The 24,303-nt window shown below is 39.9% G+C and overlaps 1 protein-coding gene across 2 annotated transcripts in view; it reads left to right on the forward strand.

The window, feature by feature from the left end:
* MTHFD1L (methylenetetrahydrofolate dehydrogenase (NADP+ dependent) 1 like) overlaps positions 1-24,303 on the forward strand; it is a 145,750-nt gene that overhangs the window by 88,176 nt on the left and 33,271 nt on the right. For both annotated transcript variants that reach the window (XM_066315473.1, XM_066315474.1), the window contains exons 25-26: positions 7,468-7,575; positions 8,983-9,135. In XM_066315473.1, coding sequence (XP_066171570.1) covers positions 7,468-7,575; positions 8,983-9,135 — 261 coding nt within the window. The remainder of the gene's footprint in view (positions 1-7,467; positions 7,576-8,982; positions 9,136-24,303) is intronic.

Consider the following 24,303-nt stretch of genomic DNA (forward strand, 5'->3'; position numbering starts at 1 on the left):
TGATTGCACAAATACTTTGGCAGAGTGCAGTGCATTGTCTGACCAGCCTGCAGAGCAGTGGAGAGCTTTCTCAGCTTGGGACCATCCACTGGGAGCAAGGTTGAGTAGTAGCATTTCTCAGAGAGGCATTCAAGCAGTTAGCAGCCTCAGCCCTGGTATTTTTCATCCCCTGCTGGGACCATAATAATAGTTTGGGCAAATCTGGAGCATCTGAGTCTAGAGTTTTGTCTGCCCCTGCCTCTGTTTTGCTGTGGCAGTATGGTGTGGGCTGTCACTTATCTCCTTCCCTCCAGTTTTCGCTTCAGCTGTCACGGACAATGGGTCACTCAGAGGGGTCTAAGAGTAGCATGGAAACAGAGAAAACTCTGCCAGCAGCAGTCCTCTGTACATTATTTTCTCTTCCATCCGTGGTCTCCCAAAGCAAGAATGAGCTGTGGGTAACAAAGGAGGAAGAGCCAGCAGTGGAGGAGAAAGCTCCTGGGAGAGGAGGAGCAGCTTGAAGAGGAAAGCACAGTCAAGAAGGGCTTATGGAGTCTGGGTTTGAGGATGCCAACCTCCAAGGGAATGTCCCAAGGCAGGGTGTTTCTTACAGTTCGCCAACTACTCATCTTTTCAATCCCAGTGATGGAATGGGAGGTGTGGGGGGTGCCAGGGGTATTTTCTGTTTCCTCCACAAATACCATGAAGTCACTAAGCCATCACAAATACCATGAAAGCCATCCATCGTGTGTCTGCTGTCACACCAGCCCAGCATACCTCTGCTTATTTGCCTAGGAAGCAAATAGCTTCTGTATTGTTCTTCATACAGCATGGAGCTCAGTCATGTGCGGACCTAATGGGAAATCCTTAAGTACTGCTGGGGTGGGAATAAATGTAATTATGTATGGTCCTTACTGAAACTTTTCCTAGTAATTGATGGCGATCATTTCTCATCCTGGAGGCTGTGCTGCCCTGCAGCATATGCTGGGCTTTAAAATATTTCCCCCCTCCCCTCTACTGCCAATAAGACATCTAGCAGTGAAGCCCCATTAAAGAGGAATTCCATAGGGCACTACCACCCACTCCTCCCATTCCCATCAAAGAGATTTCTGTGGAGTCTGGACACTTGTTTCACTGAATTGGGTGTTCTAGGGTTGGAAGCTATCTTTCTGCCACTCCATCTCTTTATTTGTGGATGTAGGCTCTTGACGGCACTGTTCTTTTATGTTTGCTTTCATTATTTCCCTATTCTTTGCATAGAACAATTTTTTTACCCACAGCTGAGGTTTCAAAGTTGGGGAAATGGAAAATAAATCTCTAAAGCCGCAGGCTTAGGTGTTGATTCACAAACTGTTTAGCTTGACTGAAAATGCTTTTCCACAAATTAAAAAACAAACTCTTGTTCTGTGCCAGCAAAGGAAGAGGAGTGCTAAGGACTTGGAAATCCTTTTGTCAGCCACAGATCTTCTGGAACCAGAATACACAGATACTTTAATAAATGCATTTTTATTTTATCCAAGGGAAAAGCCAAAAGTAGGAGTTCAAATGTGCAGAGTCAGCTATTGTTTTAGCACTGCACTCTGTCACCCCACACAGCACCTTCAGCCATACTCCCATCATGTTTTCATTTGGCAGCCTTCCCAAGAAGAGGAATGAGTGATGTCTGCACACTGTTTCACTTAGCCAACCAGCGATTCTTCTTTATTGCTTTCAGTGGATGTGTAAGTTTAAAAAAAAAAGTGCCACTGCCTTGAATTTTGAATTATATCAAGAATTTCTGCTAAAACACAAACAGCTTAGTAACAGTAAGCCCAGAGGTTGTCATCTTATAATTAAACTGGCGATGCCATAATTTAAAATAGGTATTGAGACTAAAGTGAATGTTTAAAGTACTTGAAATATTAAATGTGTAAGTTACAAGTGAATAGTGCTTTTCTATATTCTCTGGTTAAATGCACATTTTTTCAACAATCATAGTTTTCTTGGAGAACAATGTAGTTTAAGTATTCATGTTGTATGACTGTGAAAGGATACTGTCAGACACTGTTGCACTGATTAGCATTCGCTTACAGTACTCAATTTAAACTAGATAATATGAGAGCTTCTCTTAGAAGTGGGACTTAGCTGCAATCTAGTGAAGTGTAGTATGACTAGGGGCTTACTGCTGTTGTCTCTGGCTTTGCAGAGATGTGTACTGTTGGTGAGGAAGTCAGGAGGATGTTTAAAAGCAGAAGAAATTAAGGAGGAAGGGAACAGGGGTTGTTTTCAGCAGTCTCAGGGATTGGCTGTGTGGAGTTCAGAAGATTGATTCCTTTCTCCTTTCTCCAGTAGCTGAAGAGCTTAAAAAGTCAGATGTCCAAATTAGGATGCAAAAGACGAAAATCTTGAGCATAATCTCAGACTAGATTCCTGGTAATATGCATGCTTTGTTTCACTTAATACTGACTTTTGGCAGTGAGACTGATTTCAGGAATCGCAGCCAAGGTGTGTGTCCCTGCCCAACTCGCTTTTTCTGCTGATACATTTCAGTGCTCAGATTTGAACAGTTTGAGCAATTCTTCCTGCTTCGGATGGGCTTTGCCTTTTTGATAAGGTGGATGTGTGAACTGATACGGGTTGTAATAGGGTTTTCTTCCCTGGGATACATTTTAGCCTGGATGACTTTCTCTGGTATGTGCAGCTGCACAAACAGCGGTGCTGCCTCAGTTGCACTGGCACATGGGTAACTGTGAGCAGCAGAGGAAACAAGGATGAAAGGAGGATCTATGGGAGCTGGTCTGCTGTCCATGGAAGTCCTTATCAAGACCTACATGAAAAAAAGATAAGTCAGCTATTAGAAGTGAAGGAAGAGATCAAGAGTGAAGGAAATGTGAGAAAAGGTTAGCAGAAATTAAGCACTATTAAATTTCATTTTCGTGAAAACATTGCTGTAGAGACTAAGGGAAGAAAGAAGATTGTGTAATAAACAGCACCACTTGGCACTAATATCATGTCTTGTAAGTGAGTTGGACTGGAAGTGGCAGTATGGCTGGATGATAACACTGGTATGATTCAGTTTAGATAATCAATACAATCTTGGGAATGACAGGCTCTCACCTTTATCAGTGCTGATTTCGTGGTTTAGTCATTCTCTGTCAAGTAATGAAATGTACAGTACACAGATACTGTTTTTGTGAAAGCAGTTTGTGCTTTAGCACTTGTTATGCTTTAGCCTAGGAGATAATCCTATTTATGGTGTGGGTGCTTGGCACCTTCAGCAAGCGCCAAGTGTTTGTGCTTGCCCCAGAAGCAGCATATGGCTTTGGTAGCTCTAAATGTGTGAGATTTCAGAAGTGAACATTCTCTCTGGCAGGAGTGGCAAGATTGGTTGTTTCTGAGAGAACCCTAATGAGTTGTCAGCAGATATTTGTATTGTGTGGCCCTGTAGCATCTTCTCATATTCAGTGTAAACTTACATTAAGTATTTATTTTATGTCACCGTTTTCTCAGGAAGCTAACATTGAATTTGGAGTGAATTCTCCGAAGTTGCCACAATTCCTTCAGCAGAAGTACTAATATATAGTTGCAGATCTATAAAAGTCAGGTTTTATCCAAATCCATAGTGTCTATTGTCTATCTGTCTCCTAATCTTTACCTAAACGTACTTACTTGTGCAACAGTCCCAACTTTACATAAGGGAACTGAGAAGAAGGATAGCTTTATATTTATCATTAATCTTTTATGCTTTTGACACCCCGGACATTTTACAACTTTCCTTCTCACCCTAGCTGTCCAGGGTGGCAGGGGTGCTGTGGAATCCAGTTGCTGTTGATAGGGGTGCATCAACACTCCCCATTCAGATGAGACCTTTCATCCTCCCTTCTTTAAGACTCTTCTGGTGCTGGCCTACAAATGGTTACATCAGCACAGCTAAGGGTGCAGCACTGGACTTCACTAGTGGGAATGAACAACGGGTTCAGGAAATTCCTAAGGGCATTGTAAAAAATCCTTAGACAAAAGAAGTGAGAGATGCTGTCCTGCTTTTGGCCCAGATGGATAATTTTTTGCAGCAGTTGGAAGGGGGCACGGCCAGGAGGTTATTCTATACCATGTCACATCCTGGGGCAGGGGAAAAGGAGTTGCTTCCTGGGACAAGCCATTCCTGGAGAGTCTTGGTGGGGACACTGAACTGGAGAGTACCATTCCCAAACTATAGCAGATGTGAAGTTACTCTTTTTTTAAAAGTATCTGAGATATGCAATTTCTGCTGGCAGACATTTCACCAAAGTACATAAGGCACAAACAGGTAGTTCACATGATTTTTTTCCCTAGTTAAATCTGGTATCAGCTGGAGCAAAAATCCAGCTTAAAATCCCTTAAAGATTTATTTACTTGTGCAATAGAGAGTCTGATTTTTCAGGCCACTTCTTCATGTGAATTAGCATTGCTGCTACATATGGTGGATGTCTTTGCCCATCAGTGAGACTATTTTGATAGTGAAGTGCTGAATAATCAACAGTTTTGTTGAAAACCTGAAGCTAAACAAGTAAACATCCAGGCTTCTGCTATGTAAAATGTCTCTTGAATTAGTAGAGCTTCTTCTCTGGTAAATACCATTATGGCGCTTTCAAGCAAAATGAATTTCTATTTCTTGTGTAAAGCACTAGGTGTTTTTACTTTGGAAAACATTTCTGTTAATTAAAGTGAAATTTCCCAGCAGTATTACTTGATAACTGAAACACAGGAAACTTTTTAGCTTGAAATGCCCTGTTACACTGTGATTCCAAATAGATAATGCCTTAAAAGTCCTACTAAATACTAGGAAACAGCTGGATCCTTAGCATGGTGTAGTGTACTCCTTTCCCTACTCCTGAAACTTCAGGAAGGAAGCATATCTGAGAGGGTGCATGTGCATGGGCTATGTTAATGCTCATAGCACATCTGTGCCTTCCTGCTGGTTTCTGTCTGAGTTTGGCTCAGACAAATTCATCTTGCCTCTGCTGAGATAAATAGACTCAGACTCTCCTCTGATACCATGCACACATTGCCTCACCTGTTTGTGTGTGCATGCCTGGCAAAAACATGACAGGCTCAGGAAACCACTTTTTTTTGCTGTTCACACTCCCACAACTCCTTCCTCAGTGGTGATTCTTCTGAGGTTGCTTTTGCAAAATTTGAGGCGTGGGTAGTGACCCAAAAAGTGTCTGAAATTCTAGTGGAAGGAAAACCAGGAAAAAACCACAAACCATAAATCCACAGGGATATGGTTTGACTGTCCAGCTCAGACTCAGTCATGCAACACACTGCACATATCCCCAGGAGAAGCTGAGTGCCACCACTGTCATTAAAGCATTCTCCTCTGATGTTATCCAGAGCCCTGCTGGGTTTCTTTTGGAAAATACGTCTGTGGTCATTGGAAGGGGGCTGAAGGAGCAGTAGTTATACTGCTGTCAAATTAGTTTGAAATGTTTTGACACAAATGTGAGTTGAATCTAAATGTCCATCTCCATCTCAATGAATTTACTGAGGCTTAAGCAGAAAGCTGTTAGTTTCAATGTTGGCCCGCTGACAACAGGGAATGGAATTCCTTTTGCCTTTCCATTTGCCATTGTTGATAGTCCTTCACTGCAAGCAAACAGCACCCAAAAGGCAAATTAACAGACATGTTTTGCATTTCTCCCACTGTGTTGAAAACTGCCATGGATATGAATGTATTTAATAATCACCCTGAGACAAATTTCATCTCGTGATGGCTGTCCATGACACTTAAGTATTCCATTCAGCTTACTGCTGCCAGGAATTATACCCAGGATATTTGCAATGTGCTATCTCCAGTTCTGATTAGATATTTTTGCACTGCTTGGATTCCTGTAAAAAGCTTGGTGTTGGGAATGTGACATTATTCCACCCAATTAAGGTGCAGTAATTGTACAGTGAGCATGTCCAGAAAGTGTCTTGTGAAGCTTCTTTAAACCTGTCTTTGAAATTTCAGATCTGAGGGGTAATTTTATCTGAGCCTTAGCAGTTTTAACTGCCTTACATTTAAGGTACTTGGAAGTCTGAAGAGATTATTTTCTTGTGATGCCTTTGTTACTAGTATTCTTTATTAAATTAACCTTTTATTTTTCTAAAATTCAGTCATAAATACAAAAACGGTCGGCCTGACACAAACTGTTCAACTGATGTATCTTTGCAGAAAAAGAGCTACTTCCAGACAGGCATTGCAAAAATGTGGTTAACTGTGGAACTTCCTGTAAATGTACCAGATAGAGTTCATTATTCACAAATTAATTAATTTCTTGCCTTTGCTAGAATGATACACTTCTGTTTTGTGTTCTGGTGCTTTTTGTGTTGCTTGAGATTACCAAGTCTTCTTCCACTTACCACTTACTGCTTATCTCTCTAGATTTTGTTTAGCACTTACTCCACGTGTTGTTGATTAAATATGCTACAAGTTACTGATGAGATGCTCTCTTTAATATTGCACACATCTCTGGTCATCTATAGTCAGCACTGAAATTAGCTGAACTCCTGGTAAGATCCCTCCTCCATCATGCTGTTTCTATTGAAAGAAGACAGAGAATGGGTTGTCTAAAATAGGCCAGAGGAGTCACAGTTGCTGTCTCCTGGGTCATTAAAAACAAAAGGAAAGAGAAAGAGGAAATAGGAAAGAGTTGTTTACTCAAAATAAACAAAAACGATGGCACAAAAAGTAAGTGCCTGATCTGACCACAAAAAAACCTGTTTCTTGAACATCTGTTAAGGGTTTTCTAACAGACTGAAGGTGAGAGTCTGCCTCTGCCTTCAAAGAGAAGCTGTGAAAACAGAACTTGTTCAGTTTGAGCTGAATAACATGATGTGAATACTCTTGGAGACTGGGATTGGACTTAGTGACTTGAGGTTTCAAAATGAATTCTAGAATACTTTAATTTTTTTTAAGTGTCCAAGGTGCTTTACAATATCAAAGCCACAATTAAAAATATTCATGTTAGAAAGGATAGAATGTAATAATAAAAGAAAATCACAATCATGGGTCAGGAATTTTCTGCTACAATTCCTCTCTTCTCAAGGCAACCTTCCCTGGCTGCCTCCTGCCTTGCCTTGTCCACTCATATAGGTGATCTTTATTCTGAAATGAAACTTTTTTGTCCAGTGATCCCTGTCAACTCCACTCTCCCAGTGGAGATTGCAGTGTAGGTTATCTCTTCATCATTATAACTAGATGGCAGTAATTGCCCCACTCAGGCAATTGTAAGCTCATGTTGTCTACTCTGTAATGCACAAATTTTGCAGCTTTCAAGTGATGGAGTAGCTGAAATCACAGCTATTAGTTCATGTACCTGTAGCTGCATATCATATCCATCACCAGTGCTCTTTACTTTGTTTCTTTAGCAAGCCTGTTTAACAAGGATGCATCCAAATAAGAGATTCAGAGACCTCACTCAGCAAACACGATCCTAGTTTCTCTTGGCTAATGTTGATCCTTATATTGTTTCTTTGTCTCTGCAGCTTCCTATTGCTGAAAAAATAAGGATCATTGCTCAGAAGGTGTATGGAGCTCAGGACATAGAGTTGTCTCCTGTTGCGCAGTCTCAAGTTGATCGTTACACCCGGCAGGTAAGAGTGCCAGGGAATTATGCAGCCAGGTGCCTGCTGGATGCAAGTCCTGGGAAAACTCAGGGTATAAAATGTTCTCAGACTGGAGTGTAAAGTCAAGCTTTGCTGAAAGCCATGAGCTTACCCTTGGCAGTAAACTGTGGAGGTCAGTGTGGATTGGTTTAGATTTGATAGAGCAGAATGGTTTTAACCTTGAAAGCAGTCTCCTGTGAGATATGAACAGTGTTCAGAATACTTCTGAGATTGTCCATGAAACCGTAGTTTGTATGCAGTTTGGGTTACTCTCTTAAACCTGACAACTGCAAAAGTGGCAAAAGTAGCTGATATCTGCAAAAGTAGCTGCTAGAAAATGTAACCAATTTTAGTGTAAGAGTGTTCATTTGTACCTGCAAAAAAGAATTTGCAAACATAGTAAGACTTGTGCACAGCTATGCACATTGATAACTGAGGTCCCAATATTTGTAGAATCTTTTGATTTCTTTCTGTTCCTATTACTTTCAAGGAGTTATGAATACTAGAACATGAAATAGATCAGCCACCATGTTGGCAGCATGTTACAGTGTGAAAAGTTTTGAAACCATGTGGAGAGGTGAATATATTTTTTGTAGTGGAATGGCTTCTGGACATAAATGTGCCTGGAACCTTTCTGCTAGAAAATAGAAACAGTATTTTTTACTGGAAAAAATCCTGAGTAAACTTCAGCAGCCTGGTGAGACAAGCAGAAGTCCTTGGTCAGACAAATGGACAGCCATCTTCCCTATAATGCAAAGTTCCTGAGAATTAATTGGATTTTTTTAACTTAGTGTACTTGAAGCAAAATAATTCATCCCTTTATTTTTTCCTGCTGTGATCCTCTAATCTATTTTTTAGTCTAAATGTTGATATATTAGGAAATATTTTCACAGTGTCACTAAGGAGTTGTCAGCACTGGGCTGCAGAGACAATTCCCTGACATGCCGCCTCTCCTCCCGGCCCTGTTTGTCAAAGAATTGAATAGAAGAGTGGAAGGTGCCTGACTCAAGATTAATCAATAACTTGGAGACAAATAATGGGTGGGAGGAGCTGCTGAGGCACTTCTCCTGATTTTCTCCCACATTTTCAGTAACTAGTGCACTGGCATTAGTGAAGGGGGTGCCATCACCTCATGCAGATTTTGTCTTGTTTAAAAACAAAGGAAAGTATCATGACCACCATCTGTGTTTACCCTCAAGAAGACATTCATATCCTTAGAAAATTTATGACTGAATCCTGGTCTCAAGTTGGTGTCTAACTAGTTCATTAGAGCCCACAGGGAACTGCTGTACAAGAGGTTTCTTTAAGATACTGATAACAAAAAACCCACATAATGTGCCTTTACTGTAATTTTTAAAACATTTTTCTTTTATTTTCTTTCCGTTTTTCTGTTAGGGATTTGGAAATCTTCCCATTTGTATGGCAAAAACTCACCTATCCCTCTCCCATCAGCCTGAGAGGAAGGGTGTTCCCACTGGTTTCATTTTGCCAATTAGCGATGTGCGAGCCAGCATTGGAGCTGGATTCATCTACCCTCTGGTAGGAACGGTGAGTGCAAAGTATTCAACCAGTAACTCCCCTTTCACCCTTTGACAGGGAAGTGCATTTCCTGTTTGCCTCTAAAAATAATGTGTAGAACCATGTGAGTTCTTGCTTTTGTTTAATAATCTTATCCTCAAAGTTTTTGTAGCTCTACGTTGATAGGAAAAGATAATCAAGAAAATGCAATGCCGTATAAAAGCTTTGACTGTCGGGTCTGAGAGAATGGTTCTTGCTATTGTTTCTGTTGCTTTTGTTTTTAGGTTTGTATTTAGGCACCCTAATTCTGCAGAAAAATGAATTTACTTCTGATTGCCTTTTCTTATTCAAATTGCAGCCTGTAAATAATGAGTTACATATTACTGTAAATTTTAATTCTTTTATCCATCATTACAAATTATTTCAATGTATTTGGATTAAAAGGAATTGTGTTGGGGAATAGAGTATGCCTAAAATAATGCTCTTCAGCTGATGAGCCTGATCTGCTCCCAGTCTTTGTGAACATCACTACTTGTCCTGTAAAAGTAAGTTATGGTGGGAAGGGGTAGATTTTCAACTGCAGAAGTAGTAGCACATTCCTTCTCCTTTTCTAGACAATTTAAACAATGAGGTGCTAAAAAGAGGCAATCTCTCTCCCTACACATCCTTACAAGTACAAACTTAGATTAGGAAGCTTCTGATACTTTCTTTCCCTTACAGGCCTTATGGAAGTAGCTGAGGAGTGAGTTGGCTCATGCCTTTTGCCAACCACACATATCTTGATCCAAACAGCAGTTGAACTGCATCTGACATCTCCTAGCTAGAGTTACTACAAACGTGTAGCTGATTCATGGGATGGTGCTAGAGAAGGGATGCAAAAGCCATTGCATTTCCGGAGAGCGCTTTCCCAATGTTATCTCACCTTCCCAGAGCACGGCCTGATTTCCTCGTGTAGCAGTACACTTAGGAAAGGTTGAAAGTTTCTAATCTATTGTTTTGAATTCCCTCTGAAACAATCAAGTGTTTGAAATGAGGAAGGAAGTACTTTCTGACCAGGAGGGTTCCTGGAGTTCAGGAAACTGTGTCACTTTAAGTCACTGGACTTAGGGATATGCTTTCCTTCCGCATGACCCCGTTATGCACATCCACCAGAAGCAGAGCGCAGCTGTGTATTTAAATTGTGTAAGACCAAATTCCAATTACTGGTGACAGGGGTAAAATTTGTCAGAACTTCTGGTATCTCCTTCATGGCCTGGAGTCAAGTTTGCACTGCAAGTTGTGTGTCATGAAGTTATGAGAAGGAGTGCATGTGAGTAATGGGCAGCAACTAATTCAAATTCATGAGGGAGCTATTCTGTTGGATGTCAGAATGAAATATTCTTGGGTTGAGCGTTCTGAATGAGTCACACCCTGCGTGCTTTGCTATAAACTAGCTGCAGTTTGCTGTCATAAATCCATAGAAACTATCCATAGGAGCAGTATAAACCAAACAAGTTCGAGGATTACCTCTTTCTGTTTCCATTTAGAACCAAAAAATTCAGTTCTTTTGAAGGACATTTTGTGTATGAGATTTCTTTTCGGAGGAGAGTGTAAAAAATACGTCTAAGTTAGTTAGCCTGACTTTGGTGGTGTTAGCTGTGGAACTTCTCCCATATCCTGAGCTGGGAAGGCTGTATACTCTGTGTTATGTATTCCAAGAGTTTGTAGGCGAGGTACTGTATAAACATAAGATCCCCAAGAGGTAAAAATGTAAATACATGGACATCGATCATTGGTTGTTTGGAAAAATATTGCTAATGCTCAGGAATGTAATGCTCAGGAATGTGGGACAGAACACTTCTTGGAACCATCACAATTGCTACAAATCAGAATGAATGAATGAATATGAATGTGTTCCTAACATTGTTACCACACACTTATTTCTTTAGAATTAAATTTATAGCAAGAGCTCCAGCTTGCTTCTTTTCACAGTGGAGATATGGGATCATCGTGAAACAAACTTTCATGATATAACTGCACCACGACATTTGAAATCACTTTTCGATTTTGTCACCATCAGATTTTTTGTGCCTGTTGTTGTCGGCAACTAAGTCTTAGGGTTAGTATTGGTTTTAAAGTTGTGCAAGAGGAAATATTTTTGATGTCTAGTTTCAAAACTGAAAGCCTTCCTTTGGCAGTTCTTTTACTAATAAAGCTATCTGAAAATGTCTGCAAGAACAAAGTAAGTATAAAAGGGCATGTCCCGAAGGCTTAAAGTGGCTGGAAGTCAATGCTGTGAGTAGAGGGATTACAGAAATCCCAGTGACAGCATTCAGTGAAAATATCCAGTCATGACAGTGGATTAGATTTCTTTATATAGGAAAAAAAAGAAGGAGCAGCATATAATTCTTTCCCTTCCACTGCTTGCTGGCTAATTGTATTAATTGAGAGGTCCCTTAATACCTAAGCTGCTCAGAACCTTCTTACAGCTAAGGCTTTGCTGCTGGCAGGAAAAAATGCTATTTTTCATTCAAGTTGTAATGATGATTCTGGTGCTAATTACATGTCAAACTCCATTTTCAAAGCATATTTTTTACCAGGTGAACTTCTCATATTCTAACCTGCCAGAATTGAGTAAAGCAGGTTGTTAGAATTCTGCTCCGATGTAATCGGGAAGAGCATTACAAATAAGAGAGATAAGTACTGCTGAAAGATAATAAACTATCTGCAGAAACTAGCATTTGTAGTTTAGCCTTGTCACTAGCATGTGCAAAGTTAATGAGGTTTGTATTCATCCCAGCTCTAATACACAGTGGTTTTATTTTTTAAAAACTAAATATTTAGCATGTTGTCTTCATATTCTCTAAGCAATATTTGGTTTGTGTTATGGTTGGCTCCAGTTCCCATACAGCATGGAAGTCTTTCCAGGAAAAATGAGCTGAGCCTTATCAGAGGAAATCAGCAGTGAAACAAGAGGTGCATTTAATTAACACTGGCACAGCTTTTATCCAAGTTCTCTGAGACCATGACCCAGAGGGCTACATCACTCTCACAGGTGGACTGTTGACATCATTGCTTGGCTTAACGGAGTGATGGCAGGAAAGCTGCTGAAGTATATGTAGGAAACCAATGAGGTCATTCACTAGCAATGCTTGGGTGGGGAGTTATTAGATTTTTGTAGTATGTGTGTTTCTCTCCACACCCACCCAAAAAGCCATAGCAGTTTGGTGCTTTCTCACATTCACCCACATTTCCATTGTTCTTTTTCATGTGAGTTGCAAGAATGCAGGAAGGTCTTAGAAGTAAAACCTCTTGCGTTTTGCTTTTGAGAAGTGACGCTACCAAGTGACTGGTGCAGGAAATAAATCTGTGTTTGAATCACAGTGAGATTTTTAAGTATGTACTACTCTTTTCCAGCCATGCACTTTCGTTTCAACGGGTTAAAATTACAGGCATGGTCACTCTGAAAATATGTGGAGCCTTTGGAGTCATGCCACCTTCCAAATTCTCACAATGAACTGATATCCTCCAGATATCAACGTATCTAGAGAAAGGTCAAGCTATTACAGAAATATTTTTGTCCTCATGGAGAAAGAAGTTCAAGTCTCTGGAACTAGTGCTGAAACATCCCCTTGGAAGGAACTCTTGGGCTGACCCACTGTAGTTTGAAATCAGTGTATGGGAGGAACAAAGCTCTGGTTCACTTGTGGGTGAGAACCAGGACTGTCCTGCCAAAATAATACCTGGATATTGTAAGAGGGTAAAGACTTCACAAGTAAATATTTTTATTAATACTTTCAGGAGGAAAATTTTGTTCCCTGTTTAATAAATTTCTTCTTTCTTAGTGGTTAAAAGCTTAACAAGTTTTGAGAATATCTGTTGAACATAAGCTGGAGCGCAGGCCACCTGAAGTGAAATTGCAGTTTTTCTGTGGTGCATCAGGCTCAGTTTGTCTCCAAACTATCATTTTGTTACTTTTCTCAGGTGCTTTTATGGGACAGATGAATAATAATTGTTTGATTGCTCAACTCATCCTGGTGATCTGTGTAACACAGGGTAACGTTTCAAAAACATAAATGATAGTGAGGTTTATATTGGCTTTGTAAAACATTCAGCTTGCAGTTCAATTTTATATTGTTTACAAAGGATTTAAGCTCTGCTAGGTATTCTGACCACTCTTGGCCCAAAAAATGTCCCTGGGGATGTGGCATTTGGCACATGCCTTTGGTGTTGTACAGTTGCTGTGTTGTAGCAGTGCTCAGAACAGCTGGTTGTGAAAGCTAGGTGCTCACAGACTCTGTGGGCTGGTTTTGAGATAACTGCAAGGAGTGTGTAAGCAGTAAGAGTAAAGTAGGTTAACAATTGTTTAGTTCTAAATGAAAATTGGTAACAGGAAAAGAAAAGCTGCCCTCTGCTAGATGATGTGCCTTCTGAATTACAAAGGGTACATCATTGCAGTACAGTGACCATCTATGCACACCTGGAAATGCTGAATAATGTTATACTTGGTGGAAGGCTGATATATTATTCACGATAGGGTTGAAGGGCTGGGCATGATAGGTGTGATTGATGGCTGGAAGTGAGGGTGAGGGCAATCAACTTCAGTTTGTTGTGTCTAGAAGCTGAAGGCTGAGGGGTTAGTTAGTAGGCTGAGGTTAGTGTAATAACAGGAAATCCACTTCTGGCCTTTGGTGGATTGCATGGTGTGGTTCTGGATGGTACTGGGTTGGCCAGAGAGAGGAGGGTCTCTGTAGGTGAGGCAGAAGTAGTCCTAAGTGAACGATTTAGCTGAAGGGCTGAGGAAGAAGTTGTAGATTATAATGGAATGGTTTGCCTTTGCAAACATCTCGCGTGTGGGCACTGTGAAGCAGTTAAGATTCAAGGATGGCTGTGGTCATTTGTGATCAGGGAATGAGAAGAGAAGATTGAGGGCAGGATTGGAAAGATGGGATCAGCTGGAAAGGAAAAAACTGAGAGTTGTACCAGTGGGAGGAGATAGCTGTGAAATTATTTGAAGACACATCCAAGAGGTACATGGAGAACTGGAAGAGATCACTGACATAAAAGCCACAAGGGTTAAAGAGCTTTGAAGACATTCCAAAAGCATTAGTTAAAACAATGACATGACCTAAGATCTGGGCAGGAAGAAGTCATGTGAGTAATGAATGTGGTTACAGGAGTGCAGAACATGCCTTGCTGATGACTAAGATTTTTTTTTTTTTAATTTAAGAGGAAAAGAGTAGAGTTTAGCTGGCTTGAAAATATCATTATCATTTCTGTAACTTCCGCAAATGAATAGAAAATAATGTGTTTAAATGATAGAAATTTCCATATTGTCTGTGTATTTACTGTCTACTTCACCTGTTTTAAACATATGAATAAGCCAGTGCTTGTTGGAAATATACAGTAAATATACATTGCTTTGGATCACTGTACCTCCATGCCATGGCTGTGACACAGGCATACAGTAAAATACTGTCTTATAACCTGAAACAACACCCAAAAAACCCCACAAACCAGCCTCTCTTTCTCCTCTGCCATATCTTGACAGATAATAAAGGCAAGACACTTAGATTGTGTATAGTTCATGCTGTCACTGCTGGTAGTTTGCCAGTAAGTATTATTTATCCTACATCATAATAATGTACCATATATTGCCACTTCTGAATTAAAGTCCCATTGCTGGCCAGATTAAATTTGTAGCTTATTATTGCTTTTTTCCACCTAACCCCACATTCCTTGAGGGCCAGCACTTGGAGTTAGGAGAAATGAATGAATGGTTTTGATTTGTTTTCTACTGAGGAGGAAAAGAAATTTTTGTATGTTCACAGAAAAAAGTTCTATGTGTGTGAATTCAGTGAACTGAATTGTTGAAGGAAAATCTGGTTTTTGGGACAGGATAAATTCACATAGATAACATATCAAAGAAGAAAATAGACCCTGTGGTTTGGTAAGCTATTTAATGATTAGTTTTGGTGAGATTTTTTTCTTACTACAACCTCCATTATAAGTAATTTCGGTATGACTCTTGTGAAATTATTTCTTTGTGTCCAATGTCCACTATTTTCCAAAATTTTCCCATCTTACCATGTTTTAAATCTTGTCAGAGATTTTTTTCTGTGCAAGTGTTTAAATTTGGTTTTAACTAAAATGAACTTTTTAGTGACAAAAATGAACCAAGTGTATTTCCTTGTATCAGTCAGGTTTCCTTGGTCATCATTTCCAAGTATATTTATATTAAATACATCCATAGAAATGTAGCATTATGTTCAAGCTCTTAGACATGTCAATGTTAACCCAAAGTAGTTTATCTGAATAGGTAAACTTAAAGCTTATTTACAAGTACAAGAGGTGCCTTTCATGGCTTTCTTTAGCCAGAAGACGTTTCAGACTGGTCTCCTGAAAATACATTTTGATAGTCTCCCATTTCTTGAGGGAATTTTACCTAACCTCCTGTGCTTTGCATGGAAGGTATGGAGGATCAGAGCAGCTGCAGAGGAATTTCCCAGGCTGGTATGTCAAGATCCCAAGGGTTTGAGCACATGTTTTCAGTTAAGATGAGCTGTCTTGACAGCCCAGCCCAGGCAGTGTGGACTCACCGATCACGGGTAGTGCCTGGCCAGTGTGGACAAGTTTAAGTGATGCTGGAACCAAGAGAACTCATGATGCTCAGAAACAGTTTTGTTCATTGTGGCTGTAAACGTCTTGCCCTCATCAGAGCTGAGAAGTTGTATGTAATGAACTCAGCACAGCTGTCTTAGGCTTGCAGATGCCATCAATGCAGGCAAATGGGAATCACCTGTAGTGCTCATGGAGCCAAGGGCATACCTCTGGGAAAGCATCCTTTACTCAAGGCCTTCAGGGGGACTGGGAGTCATTAAGATCCTTGCTGTCTGTTCAGTGTGACCTACCTGTGATCGTAACTGTTTGGGTATGTCTTCTGTCTGTTTCATTCCCTTGTCTCTGATTTACAGTCCATGATCCCCAGTAAGAATGGATATGGCTGCATCAGTTAAGAAAGGAAAACACAAGAGACTGATACTCCATATGGAGAGTAGGGCTCTTTTAATGATGTACATTAGCTTCTTTGCTTGGGACTTGCTCTTAACAAAGATGTATCACTTAAAAGTGGGAAGTGCAATTTGGACAGAAGCCAGCAGCAATTTTGGACAGCTGCCCTTGGATTTTATGCATGACTTCAGACAAGAAATAGGGATGTGGCAGTGCAAATGCAGGCACGTGCAAGTTTGAGCATTAGTGAATGCCTCTTGCTGGGTGTTCTACAGGGCAAAGAGGGAAGCAGGTAGGTGAATTGTGGCAGGTTCTGCCCACCCTGGTCCCAGCCTACAGCTCTGACCATGCTGGTTAGCACACCTGATGTATGTCCAGAGCAGGTAAATGGGTTTGGTGAAGAGCTCATTCAACCAGCCTGGTACATGTGGACTTTGATCAAATGTAAAGAGCTCAAAAATCAGTTTATAGAATGCCTTGGAACAGCAGTGTTAAGAATTTGATTATGCTATCCATATGGAATATGTACAGACTTGAGCATTAGAGAGGCAGCCAGGTATTTCTTCCTCCATTCATGATATTTTGGGTGACTTGCTGTATGAAGAGGCTGATGTTGCCAGATTCAAGGATCACTGAATCTGATTGTTTTTGGGCAGGATGGGTATCACTGCTGCCTGTCATGGTTCAGTGTGATAGTAGCAGCCATAATCCTGTCTATTCCAGCTTTTTGCTGTTCCTCTGTATAGAGAAAAATTGGAATTGTGTTTCATGCACCCTATTTTTGTTTGTTCAGCCTGATAATCTTCCTCAGTTGAAGAAATTGCAGTTTCCGAAAAGGTTCTCTATGGCCCAAATGGGAAATTTAGACATTCAGCCATTCATTAAGGAAGGAGTAGATACTTTTTAAAATTCCTGTCTATGTGCCTTTTTTTTTTGAGAGGCTATCTTATGCTCACCTAAAGGAAAAAGAACCATTTTCCTTTCAACATTCTTACAGATGCATTTTTCAAATGCTGATTTGCAAATTTTAAAAGTATTGATTCCTTGATAGCAGAAAAAAACTTTACAGTTTGGATCAAGTAAGTGAAATTTTTCCAGACTGTCCAGTAAGACAAACTATCTAGCAGATGTAGATAGCTGTATATTTGAGTTTGGCAACTTGTTACTGAAACTCTAAAAATGATTTAAAGCTAATAGCAGAACCTAGCTGGAGGCTGCAAGTCTGTGACTGAACTTTTTTATTGAGTTCTGGATAAATAAGGTGAAAGATGTTTTGAACTTAATAATGTTCCCAGCAACTTGCTTTCTTTCGTTAAATTATGAAATAAATAGTGTGCTAATTAACATTAAAGAGAAATGAATATTTGTGCCTTCTGGTCAAGGGATTATCCTTGTTAAAACAGGAAATGGACTCTGATTTCCTTTTTTTAAGTATTTTCTCCATAAACTTTGTGTGACAATGTGAGGCTAAAAATAGGCTATATTTTACACAGTAAAATATATATCTATTATTAGTTAACGAATAGCTTTTATAGGGAAGGAAGAGCATTTTCCAGATTGTTTTATACTGAAATAAATGCAGCCTGCATTTGTTATGCACAAAATAGTATTTACTGAGAAGTTAGAAAGTGAGCTTCTCTAATTTATTACCTTGTGACATGGACTACAGAAGCTATAATACTCAACATTTACATGCTGTCTCTTTGTATTAGTAATTTGCTAGACAAGCAAAATTTTGACTTATTTTTTTAAATAAGGAGTCCAGAGGTATGAACAGTAAGGTCCTCCTGACGATTCTGGGACAGGACCGTGAATAAAATTCACGATTTCCTGGCCTACAAAATGATGACATGTTTATGTCTAAGAATGTGAAGAATCAGCATGGGGTATTTCCATTGGAGTAGACTGACCTACATTCTGTGTGCAATGCTAAAAGATAAAGTTATGCTGCTACTCCTCCCCTACTCCACCCACCCACCCACATAAAAATCCTAAAGTATTTCCTGAGATATTCCTTATTGTGTCCTTTTTTTAAAAAATACAAAAGGTACAAATGCTGGCATACTGAATTTTGCTTTTAATAAGTGGTAATGGGTTTGCTTTGAAAAGAGCACTCTTTCTTTACTTATGAAATTAGGAAATGCCATGAATAGAGCATTATCTTTTGACCAACTTGGCCTCACATCATGTCCTGTGTGCAGTTTTGGGTGCCACATCCAAAAAGGGATATGGAGCTATTAGAGAGCATCCAGAGGAGAGCTATGAAGATGGTGACAGGTGTGGAGCAGAAGCTGTATGAGGAGCAGTTGAAATATCTTGGTTTCTGAAATGAACAGAAGAGGAATCTGGGAGAAATCATTGCAGTCTACAACTTCCTCTCTGGTGGCAAGTGACAGGATCTGAGGCAATGGCATGAAGCTGTGTAACGAAAGTATTCCAAATGAAACACGCTGGATAGTGGTGCTCTCTGGACAGCTGCAAGAGATCTGAGATGTGGCACCAGATGGGCGTGTGTTCACCTTTACAGCAAAGTTTGGCTTCTTTGGGATAATTTTGACTCTTACCTCCATAACCATCCTGGTTGATGCTAGCTATATCAGTGCTTGACACTTTACAGGTTAGTGCCTGGCAGCTGGACATGCAGCTTTTCTGGAAGTCATATAAAAATGCCTGATACAAATGGAACATTCTTTTTAACTGGCTTCACATTTTTAATAATGTTTTTTAATAACATGTCAAAGTTTGGAGCTAGTAGGGTAAACAGTTTCTCTCTAGGGTCTCCATATTTTCAAAAGATGCAATTCTATAATTCAGTGATATTTTAGGCTGGAGTGCCTGACTGCAGCATCTTTGTTTAATAAGTGTGTTTCTTTAGACAACATAAGGAGCTGGGCTTTAGGCTTAATAAGAAAAGGTAGTGACATGAAGAAATTCAGAATAAGCTATCCAGTCTTTTATAGGAATGTTGCAATTGGAAAGAAAGTATTTTAGAAATGTTAAAGTTAAATGTTAAAGTTAGAAATGTTAAAGACAGCACAAGCTGTCCTACTTCAAGCTCAGCAATGCTCTGAAGGCTTTGAGTCTAAAGTTAACCTCAAGAGTACATATTTTCAGGAAAAGTAGTGAGAATTAGGTAATCAGGTCATGGTTCTTTTTCTGCACAACTGCTCAGAGGCTATTTTTTCATGTCACTTTTTTACAGGTTTTTACTTCACTTGTTTTAGTTGGAGACCACGTGTCTACATGATAAAAAAGGGTGGTTGAGTTCAAATCAACTGTTTCTTGTTTTTTACAAATATGCAAAATGGCATAGAGATACTAAGTTTCAATCATCATTTAGTAACCAACACATAAATGATTAAACATATGGAAGCTTGTGATAGTTACAGAAATATCGTTTCTGAAGATCCCCTGCAATCTTAAGAAAATCTTGCTCTGATTCTCCCTAAATTCTGGTTTTATAATCAAAAGCAGTCTATAAAGGAACACTGGGTTATGTGTTGATGAGAAAGCTGCGGTGTTGGATGGGAAAGAATTGCATAATAATTCTCAGTGAAGTGGCAAATCTTAGGTATCTTGTAAGGCACCTACCAGGCTCACACCGAACGAATACTGAATATAAAGTGTGTCTTGAGGTGGCCTTCTGGTTTCAGTGTTGCAATCAAATGAGCATACCGTAAGTGAAAGCAGCAGAGAAATGTAGAAAATGTGTTTGCCTTTGAGTAAATCATCAGTAAGCTCTTATGCTGAGATGATCTGTTTTTGTTCCTTGCTCACTCAATAAAAACAAGTAGTAGACTGAGGCTGGAAGAACTATGACAATTTGTCACCTGTAGATACCTGTTGTACTGTTTCTAGTCTTTTTTAAGGTTAACTTGGATAACTGAAAATCAATCTTCTGGCCTGATCTTACTTCTCACTTATATTTTTTCACAAAACAGCATGAAGTTCAACACCACTTAAGAGTTCCTGCTTGGCTCCTTATTTTCAGTCTGCTGGGAACGGCTGGAGAAGTACTGAGAAGTACTGCTGGAGAAGTGAGACTGTGGAATCTCAGTGGTGTTAGTTTATATTGCACTTCTTTTTCTTTTAGGCAATACTATTAATAACATAATATGGCAAATGCATACCCCAAAAAGAAGTAGCAAATGTCATACAGGTGGTAAGACTGAGTTGTTTTTTCCCTGTTCCATTTGCAACACCTGCCTCTTGCTGCTCAGAAGTTACTGCATTTGCATAGCTCTCAAAAACTGCTGGGGCTCAGAAGTGAACTGCCAATCTAAGAGTTTGTACACGGGAGCTATATGACAAAAGCTGTGACTTTTACCTTTCTTTGATTCATGAAATAGCCCAAAATACAGGGGTCTGTGGTTATTTTGCTGGAAAAGAAAAGATAGTTTGGTATCTTACATCCAGTGCTGTTCCTATTATGAGATTATAAGTGCCTGATTTCTCTGCACACAGTAGAGTTCCCTTGTGAGCATCTCCAGGCTTCATTCTGCCAGTGATTGCTCAGGAGGCTGTCCTGCAGATTTTTCTCACCATCTAACTCATGGTTTTGACTCAGATCCAATTTCAGGTTTCCAAGAGTGTTACTACTGTGCGGAAAATGTGTCTGTTTGAAAGGAGGTTGATGTTTAAATAGTGTTCCTGCTCTCCTATCATTTTACACTTTTCATAGAATCACAGAATCAATTAGTTTGGAAAAGACTTCTGAGGTCATGGATTTCAACCTGTGACCAAACACCACCTTGTCAACTATACCATGGCACTGAGTGCCACTTCAGTCTTTTCTTAAAGACCTCCAGGGATGGTGACTCCACCACCTCCCTGGGAAGCCAAATCCAATACCTAATCATCCTTTCTGTAAAGAAAATCCTCCTAATATCCAAACTGAACCTCCCCTGGTGCAGCCTGAGGCTATATCCTCTCATCCTGTTGCTGATTGCCTGGGAGAAGAGGCTGACCCCCATGTGGTTACACCCTCCTTTCGGGGAGTTGCGGAGAGCAGTAAGGTCATTCCTGAGCCTCCTCTTCTTCAGATTAAACACCCACAGCTCCCTTTAGTCACTCATCAGATTTGTGCTCCAGACCCTTCACCAGCTCTGTTGCCCTTCTCTGGACTCACTCCAGCACCTTAATGTCCTTCTTACAGTGAGGGGCCTGGAACTGGGCACAGCCCTCAATTTGTGGCCTCACTACAGGAGAATAATCCCTTCCCTGTTCCTGCTGGCCACACCATTGCTGATCCAGGCCAGATGCCATCGGCCTTCTTGGCCCCCTGGGCACAGCTGGCTCGTGTTCAGCTGCTGTTGACCAGCACCCCCAGGACTTTCTCTGTTGGGCAGCTTTCCAGCTGCTGTTCCCCCAACCTGCAGCCCTGCCTGGGGATGTTGTGATCCAAGTGTAGGACACAGCACTTGGCCTTCTTGAACCTTATGTAAATGCCCATTCAAGCCCCACCTCAAAAGGGAGTATTCCTTCTCTTGTATGCACTGTATCAGTGTCCAGAGGAAATGTATTTGCTGTACAGATCAGTTTCTATTCATCTTTGCCTTTGACCAGCATTTTCTGAGTGGTATCTGTTTCTTGTTGAAAGAGTTTTAAGGATTCCTGTGTATTTATGTTGAAAAGGCAGTTTTCCACCCATTGGTTTATACATGTTTGTCTTAATTCATAATGTTATTACTGGAGGTGGAGTGCAATGAATGGAGCAGTCATCATGTGATGTAAGAAGAATTTCTGTATAAGTACAGAAAAATGTAAACTGTGGGAATGAGTTTTTTTGATAGAAGGGTGCCTGTAGTTTGAGCATCATGTATTTGTGGAAAATCTCTCTATAACTGGAGACATTTCTGCTGACAGTTGAGAGTATTAGGAGTCATCGTTATGTTGCTTGTCCACATTTTGCTTGTATTGTAGACTGCATTGAAAATGTATGCATTTTTTCCCCCATTAAACCGCGCCTTCATTGTGTTCAGTTTTAGCACGTAGCATTGCAGCAATGTGCTGTGATGTCATAGATGACCATCATATCTTCATTATAGTGGTCAAAAGCCTAACCTTTTTACTGCTTTTTTCTCCACCCCTTCCTTCTCTCTCTCAATTTTTTTTCCTCCTTCTTTGTTTCTCTCTTTTTTCCTTCTGGGAGCTTTCTTGGCATCTGGAGGCAATTTTTATTTTGACATGTTTAACATAAAGGATGGAATGTGTCCAGTTTGGGAAGCAGAAAAACTAGTGGAGGGAAAAAAATTGAATCATTGCATTGCAGAAATTAAGAATATTCTGTCTGGTACTTCAAGTAGAAATTGTTCTCGATTTCAGCTCAGGATATACATGAGAATAAAATTGCAATTAAAGGGCTTTATTTAAATGAAGAGAATTTAGCTATGTTGTTGGCACCATAATACTTTACATTTTATGGCAACAAAATGGCAAACGAGATTATGGCATACGTTAAATATAAAATGTGTAATAACAGTTCTGGGATCCAGCCAAGAGGAAGTTGTATATTAAAAAAAAGAAAAAAACAACAGTCCCCCCCACACAAAAACGACCAATAACCCCATACATGCTGTTTTCCGGATCAGTCCTGGAGTGAAAAGCATATGTATCCAAATGTGGGACTTTTCTGTGTGGTCAGAATTTCAAAATGTGCATGCCAATGGTCCTGAGTTCATACAAAGAATGAAGGTGTTTCCATGTACCAGCAGCACCTGTGCAAAAGAGCAGGAGTGTGAATACCCTCAAAATGTGTGTTTTTAACTAGTTTCTTCTGCCTGTGTAGTTGTAAAGGGGAGATTGGCTGGCCCCATCTCTGTCACTCAAATCCACATTTTACTCCTTGAGTATGAAGTGTTACATCCGTTTGCATTAGTATCACTATGTCCTGTTCTTCCAGGCTTGTCAAAAAGGATAGAGGGTGGGGAGGGAGGTCAATTAGAAGACTTCTGGCTTCTTCCAGGCATGAGTGAGCCAGGGAATGTACTGAATTAAAGGTGTGTTCTTAATGGCACTTGCTCGAGCAGTAAGCAGCTTTTACATCCTAAATTCAATCTCAGAAAGTCCTGAACTTCTCATGATCTTCAGCTCTCTGCTCCAGCTCTCTTTCACATGTTGTGTTACTGTTCATGGGCTGGTGTTGCTGGCTCTCTCTTAACTCAGACGTAACCTCTGGAAACCAAGGCAGTCTGCTGTATTAAGACTCCTGCCAAATGTGATTCTTGGAAGACATAATTTAGCCTTTGCCATAGAACGAGCTTCCACTTTTTAAAATTGTTTTGGTAAATTTTACTTTGCCCTCCAGTAAAGTTTAATGAAAACAAACAAAAAGAAAGTAGAAAGGCAATTTGTGTGAAGCCTCAAGGAATTTCTTGTGGATAAATTGGTCAAAAAAGTTGACAAATTAAAGGAAAGTTTAGAAGAAAGATTGCCAAGTGCATAAAATACATTTGCTTTAATTGTAAAATGAATTCAAGCCTTCACCTAAATCAGTTTTAACTGAAGTGCAAAGATCTCTCTTGTCTGAGCCAGTGCTGTTGGTTGTGTTGCACTAGTGTGTCATTTTGGGTGAGGTAAAATTACCTACAGGACAGCATTAAATTGAAATTGCTACACTGGTTTGTTAATTGAGGAGAAACCTCCAGGTATTCAGAGGAAGATAATCCAAATCTGTTCTCTTTTTGATGCCGTGATTAGGTCTGCTTTTCTAAATAGATGAGTTAGTGTGTTCATCACTGCTGCAGGTCACCGGGAAGCATTGCCAAATAGTTTGTTTTAGTTTTGTTCCATGTGCGTAGTAAGTCTGATGCAACTTACTGCAGTGAGAACTTCAAAAGATAAATCTGCTCTGCTGAGGAAGTGTTAAAGAAGCTGCTATAGGACAGCAGTTTCTTACAAATGATGAATGAAGTTGCAGGAGCTGTTTTAAACCAACAGAAAACTAACAGAACTTAAAGGATGTTTTTAGTTTTATGGAAAAAAAAACCCTAAAAACTAATTGACTTTTTTGTGTTCAAAGATAAAATGGGGAAGGACATGGCTGTTTAAGGTAAATGCATCTTGGACCCGTTCATTTTCTGTTTTGTGTATCCTGGGGTGCACTTTAGTCCAGCTGTGAAAGAAACTATAGAGGAATAGACTTTTTCTCAGCTGCTGATTTTTGTTAGATCTGTAGAAATAATGAAAGAAAACAATTTCCGAAGAAGA

Source organism: Sylvia atricapilla, chromosome 3, assembly GCF_009819655.1.
Source record: "Sylvia atricapilla isolate bSylAtr1 chromosome 3, bSylAtr1.pri, whole genome shotgun sequence".
Classification (NCBI taxonomy): Eukaryota; Metazoa; Chordata; class Aves; order Passeriformes; family Sylviidae; genus Sylvia; species Sylvia atricapilla.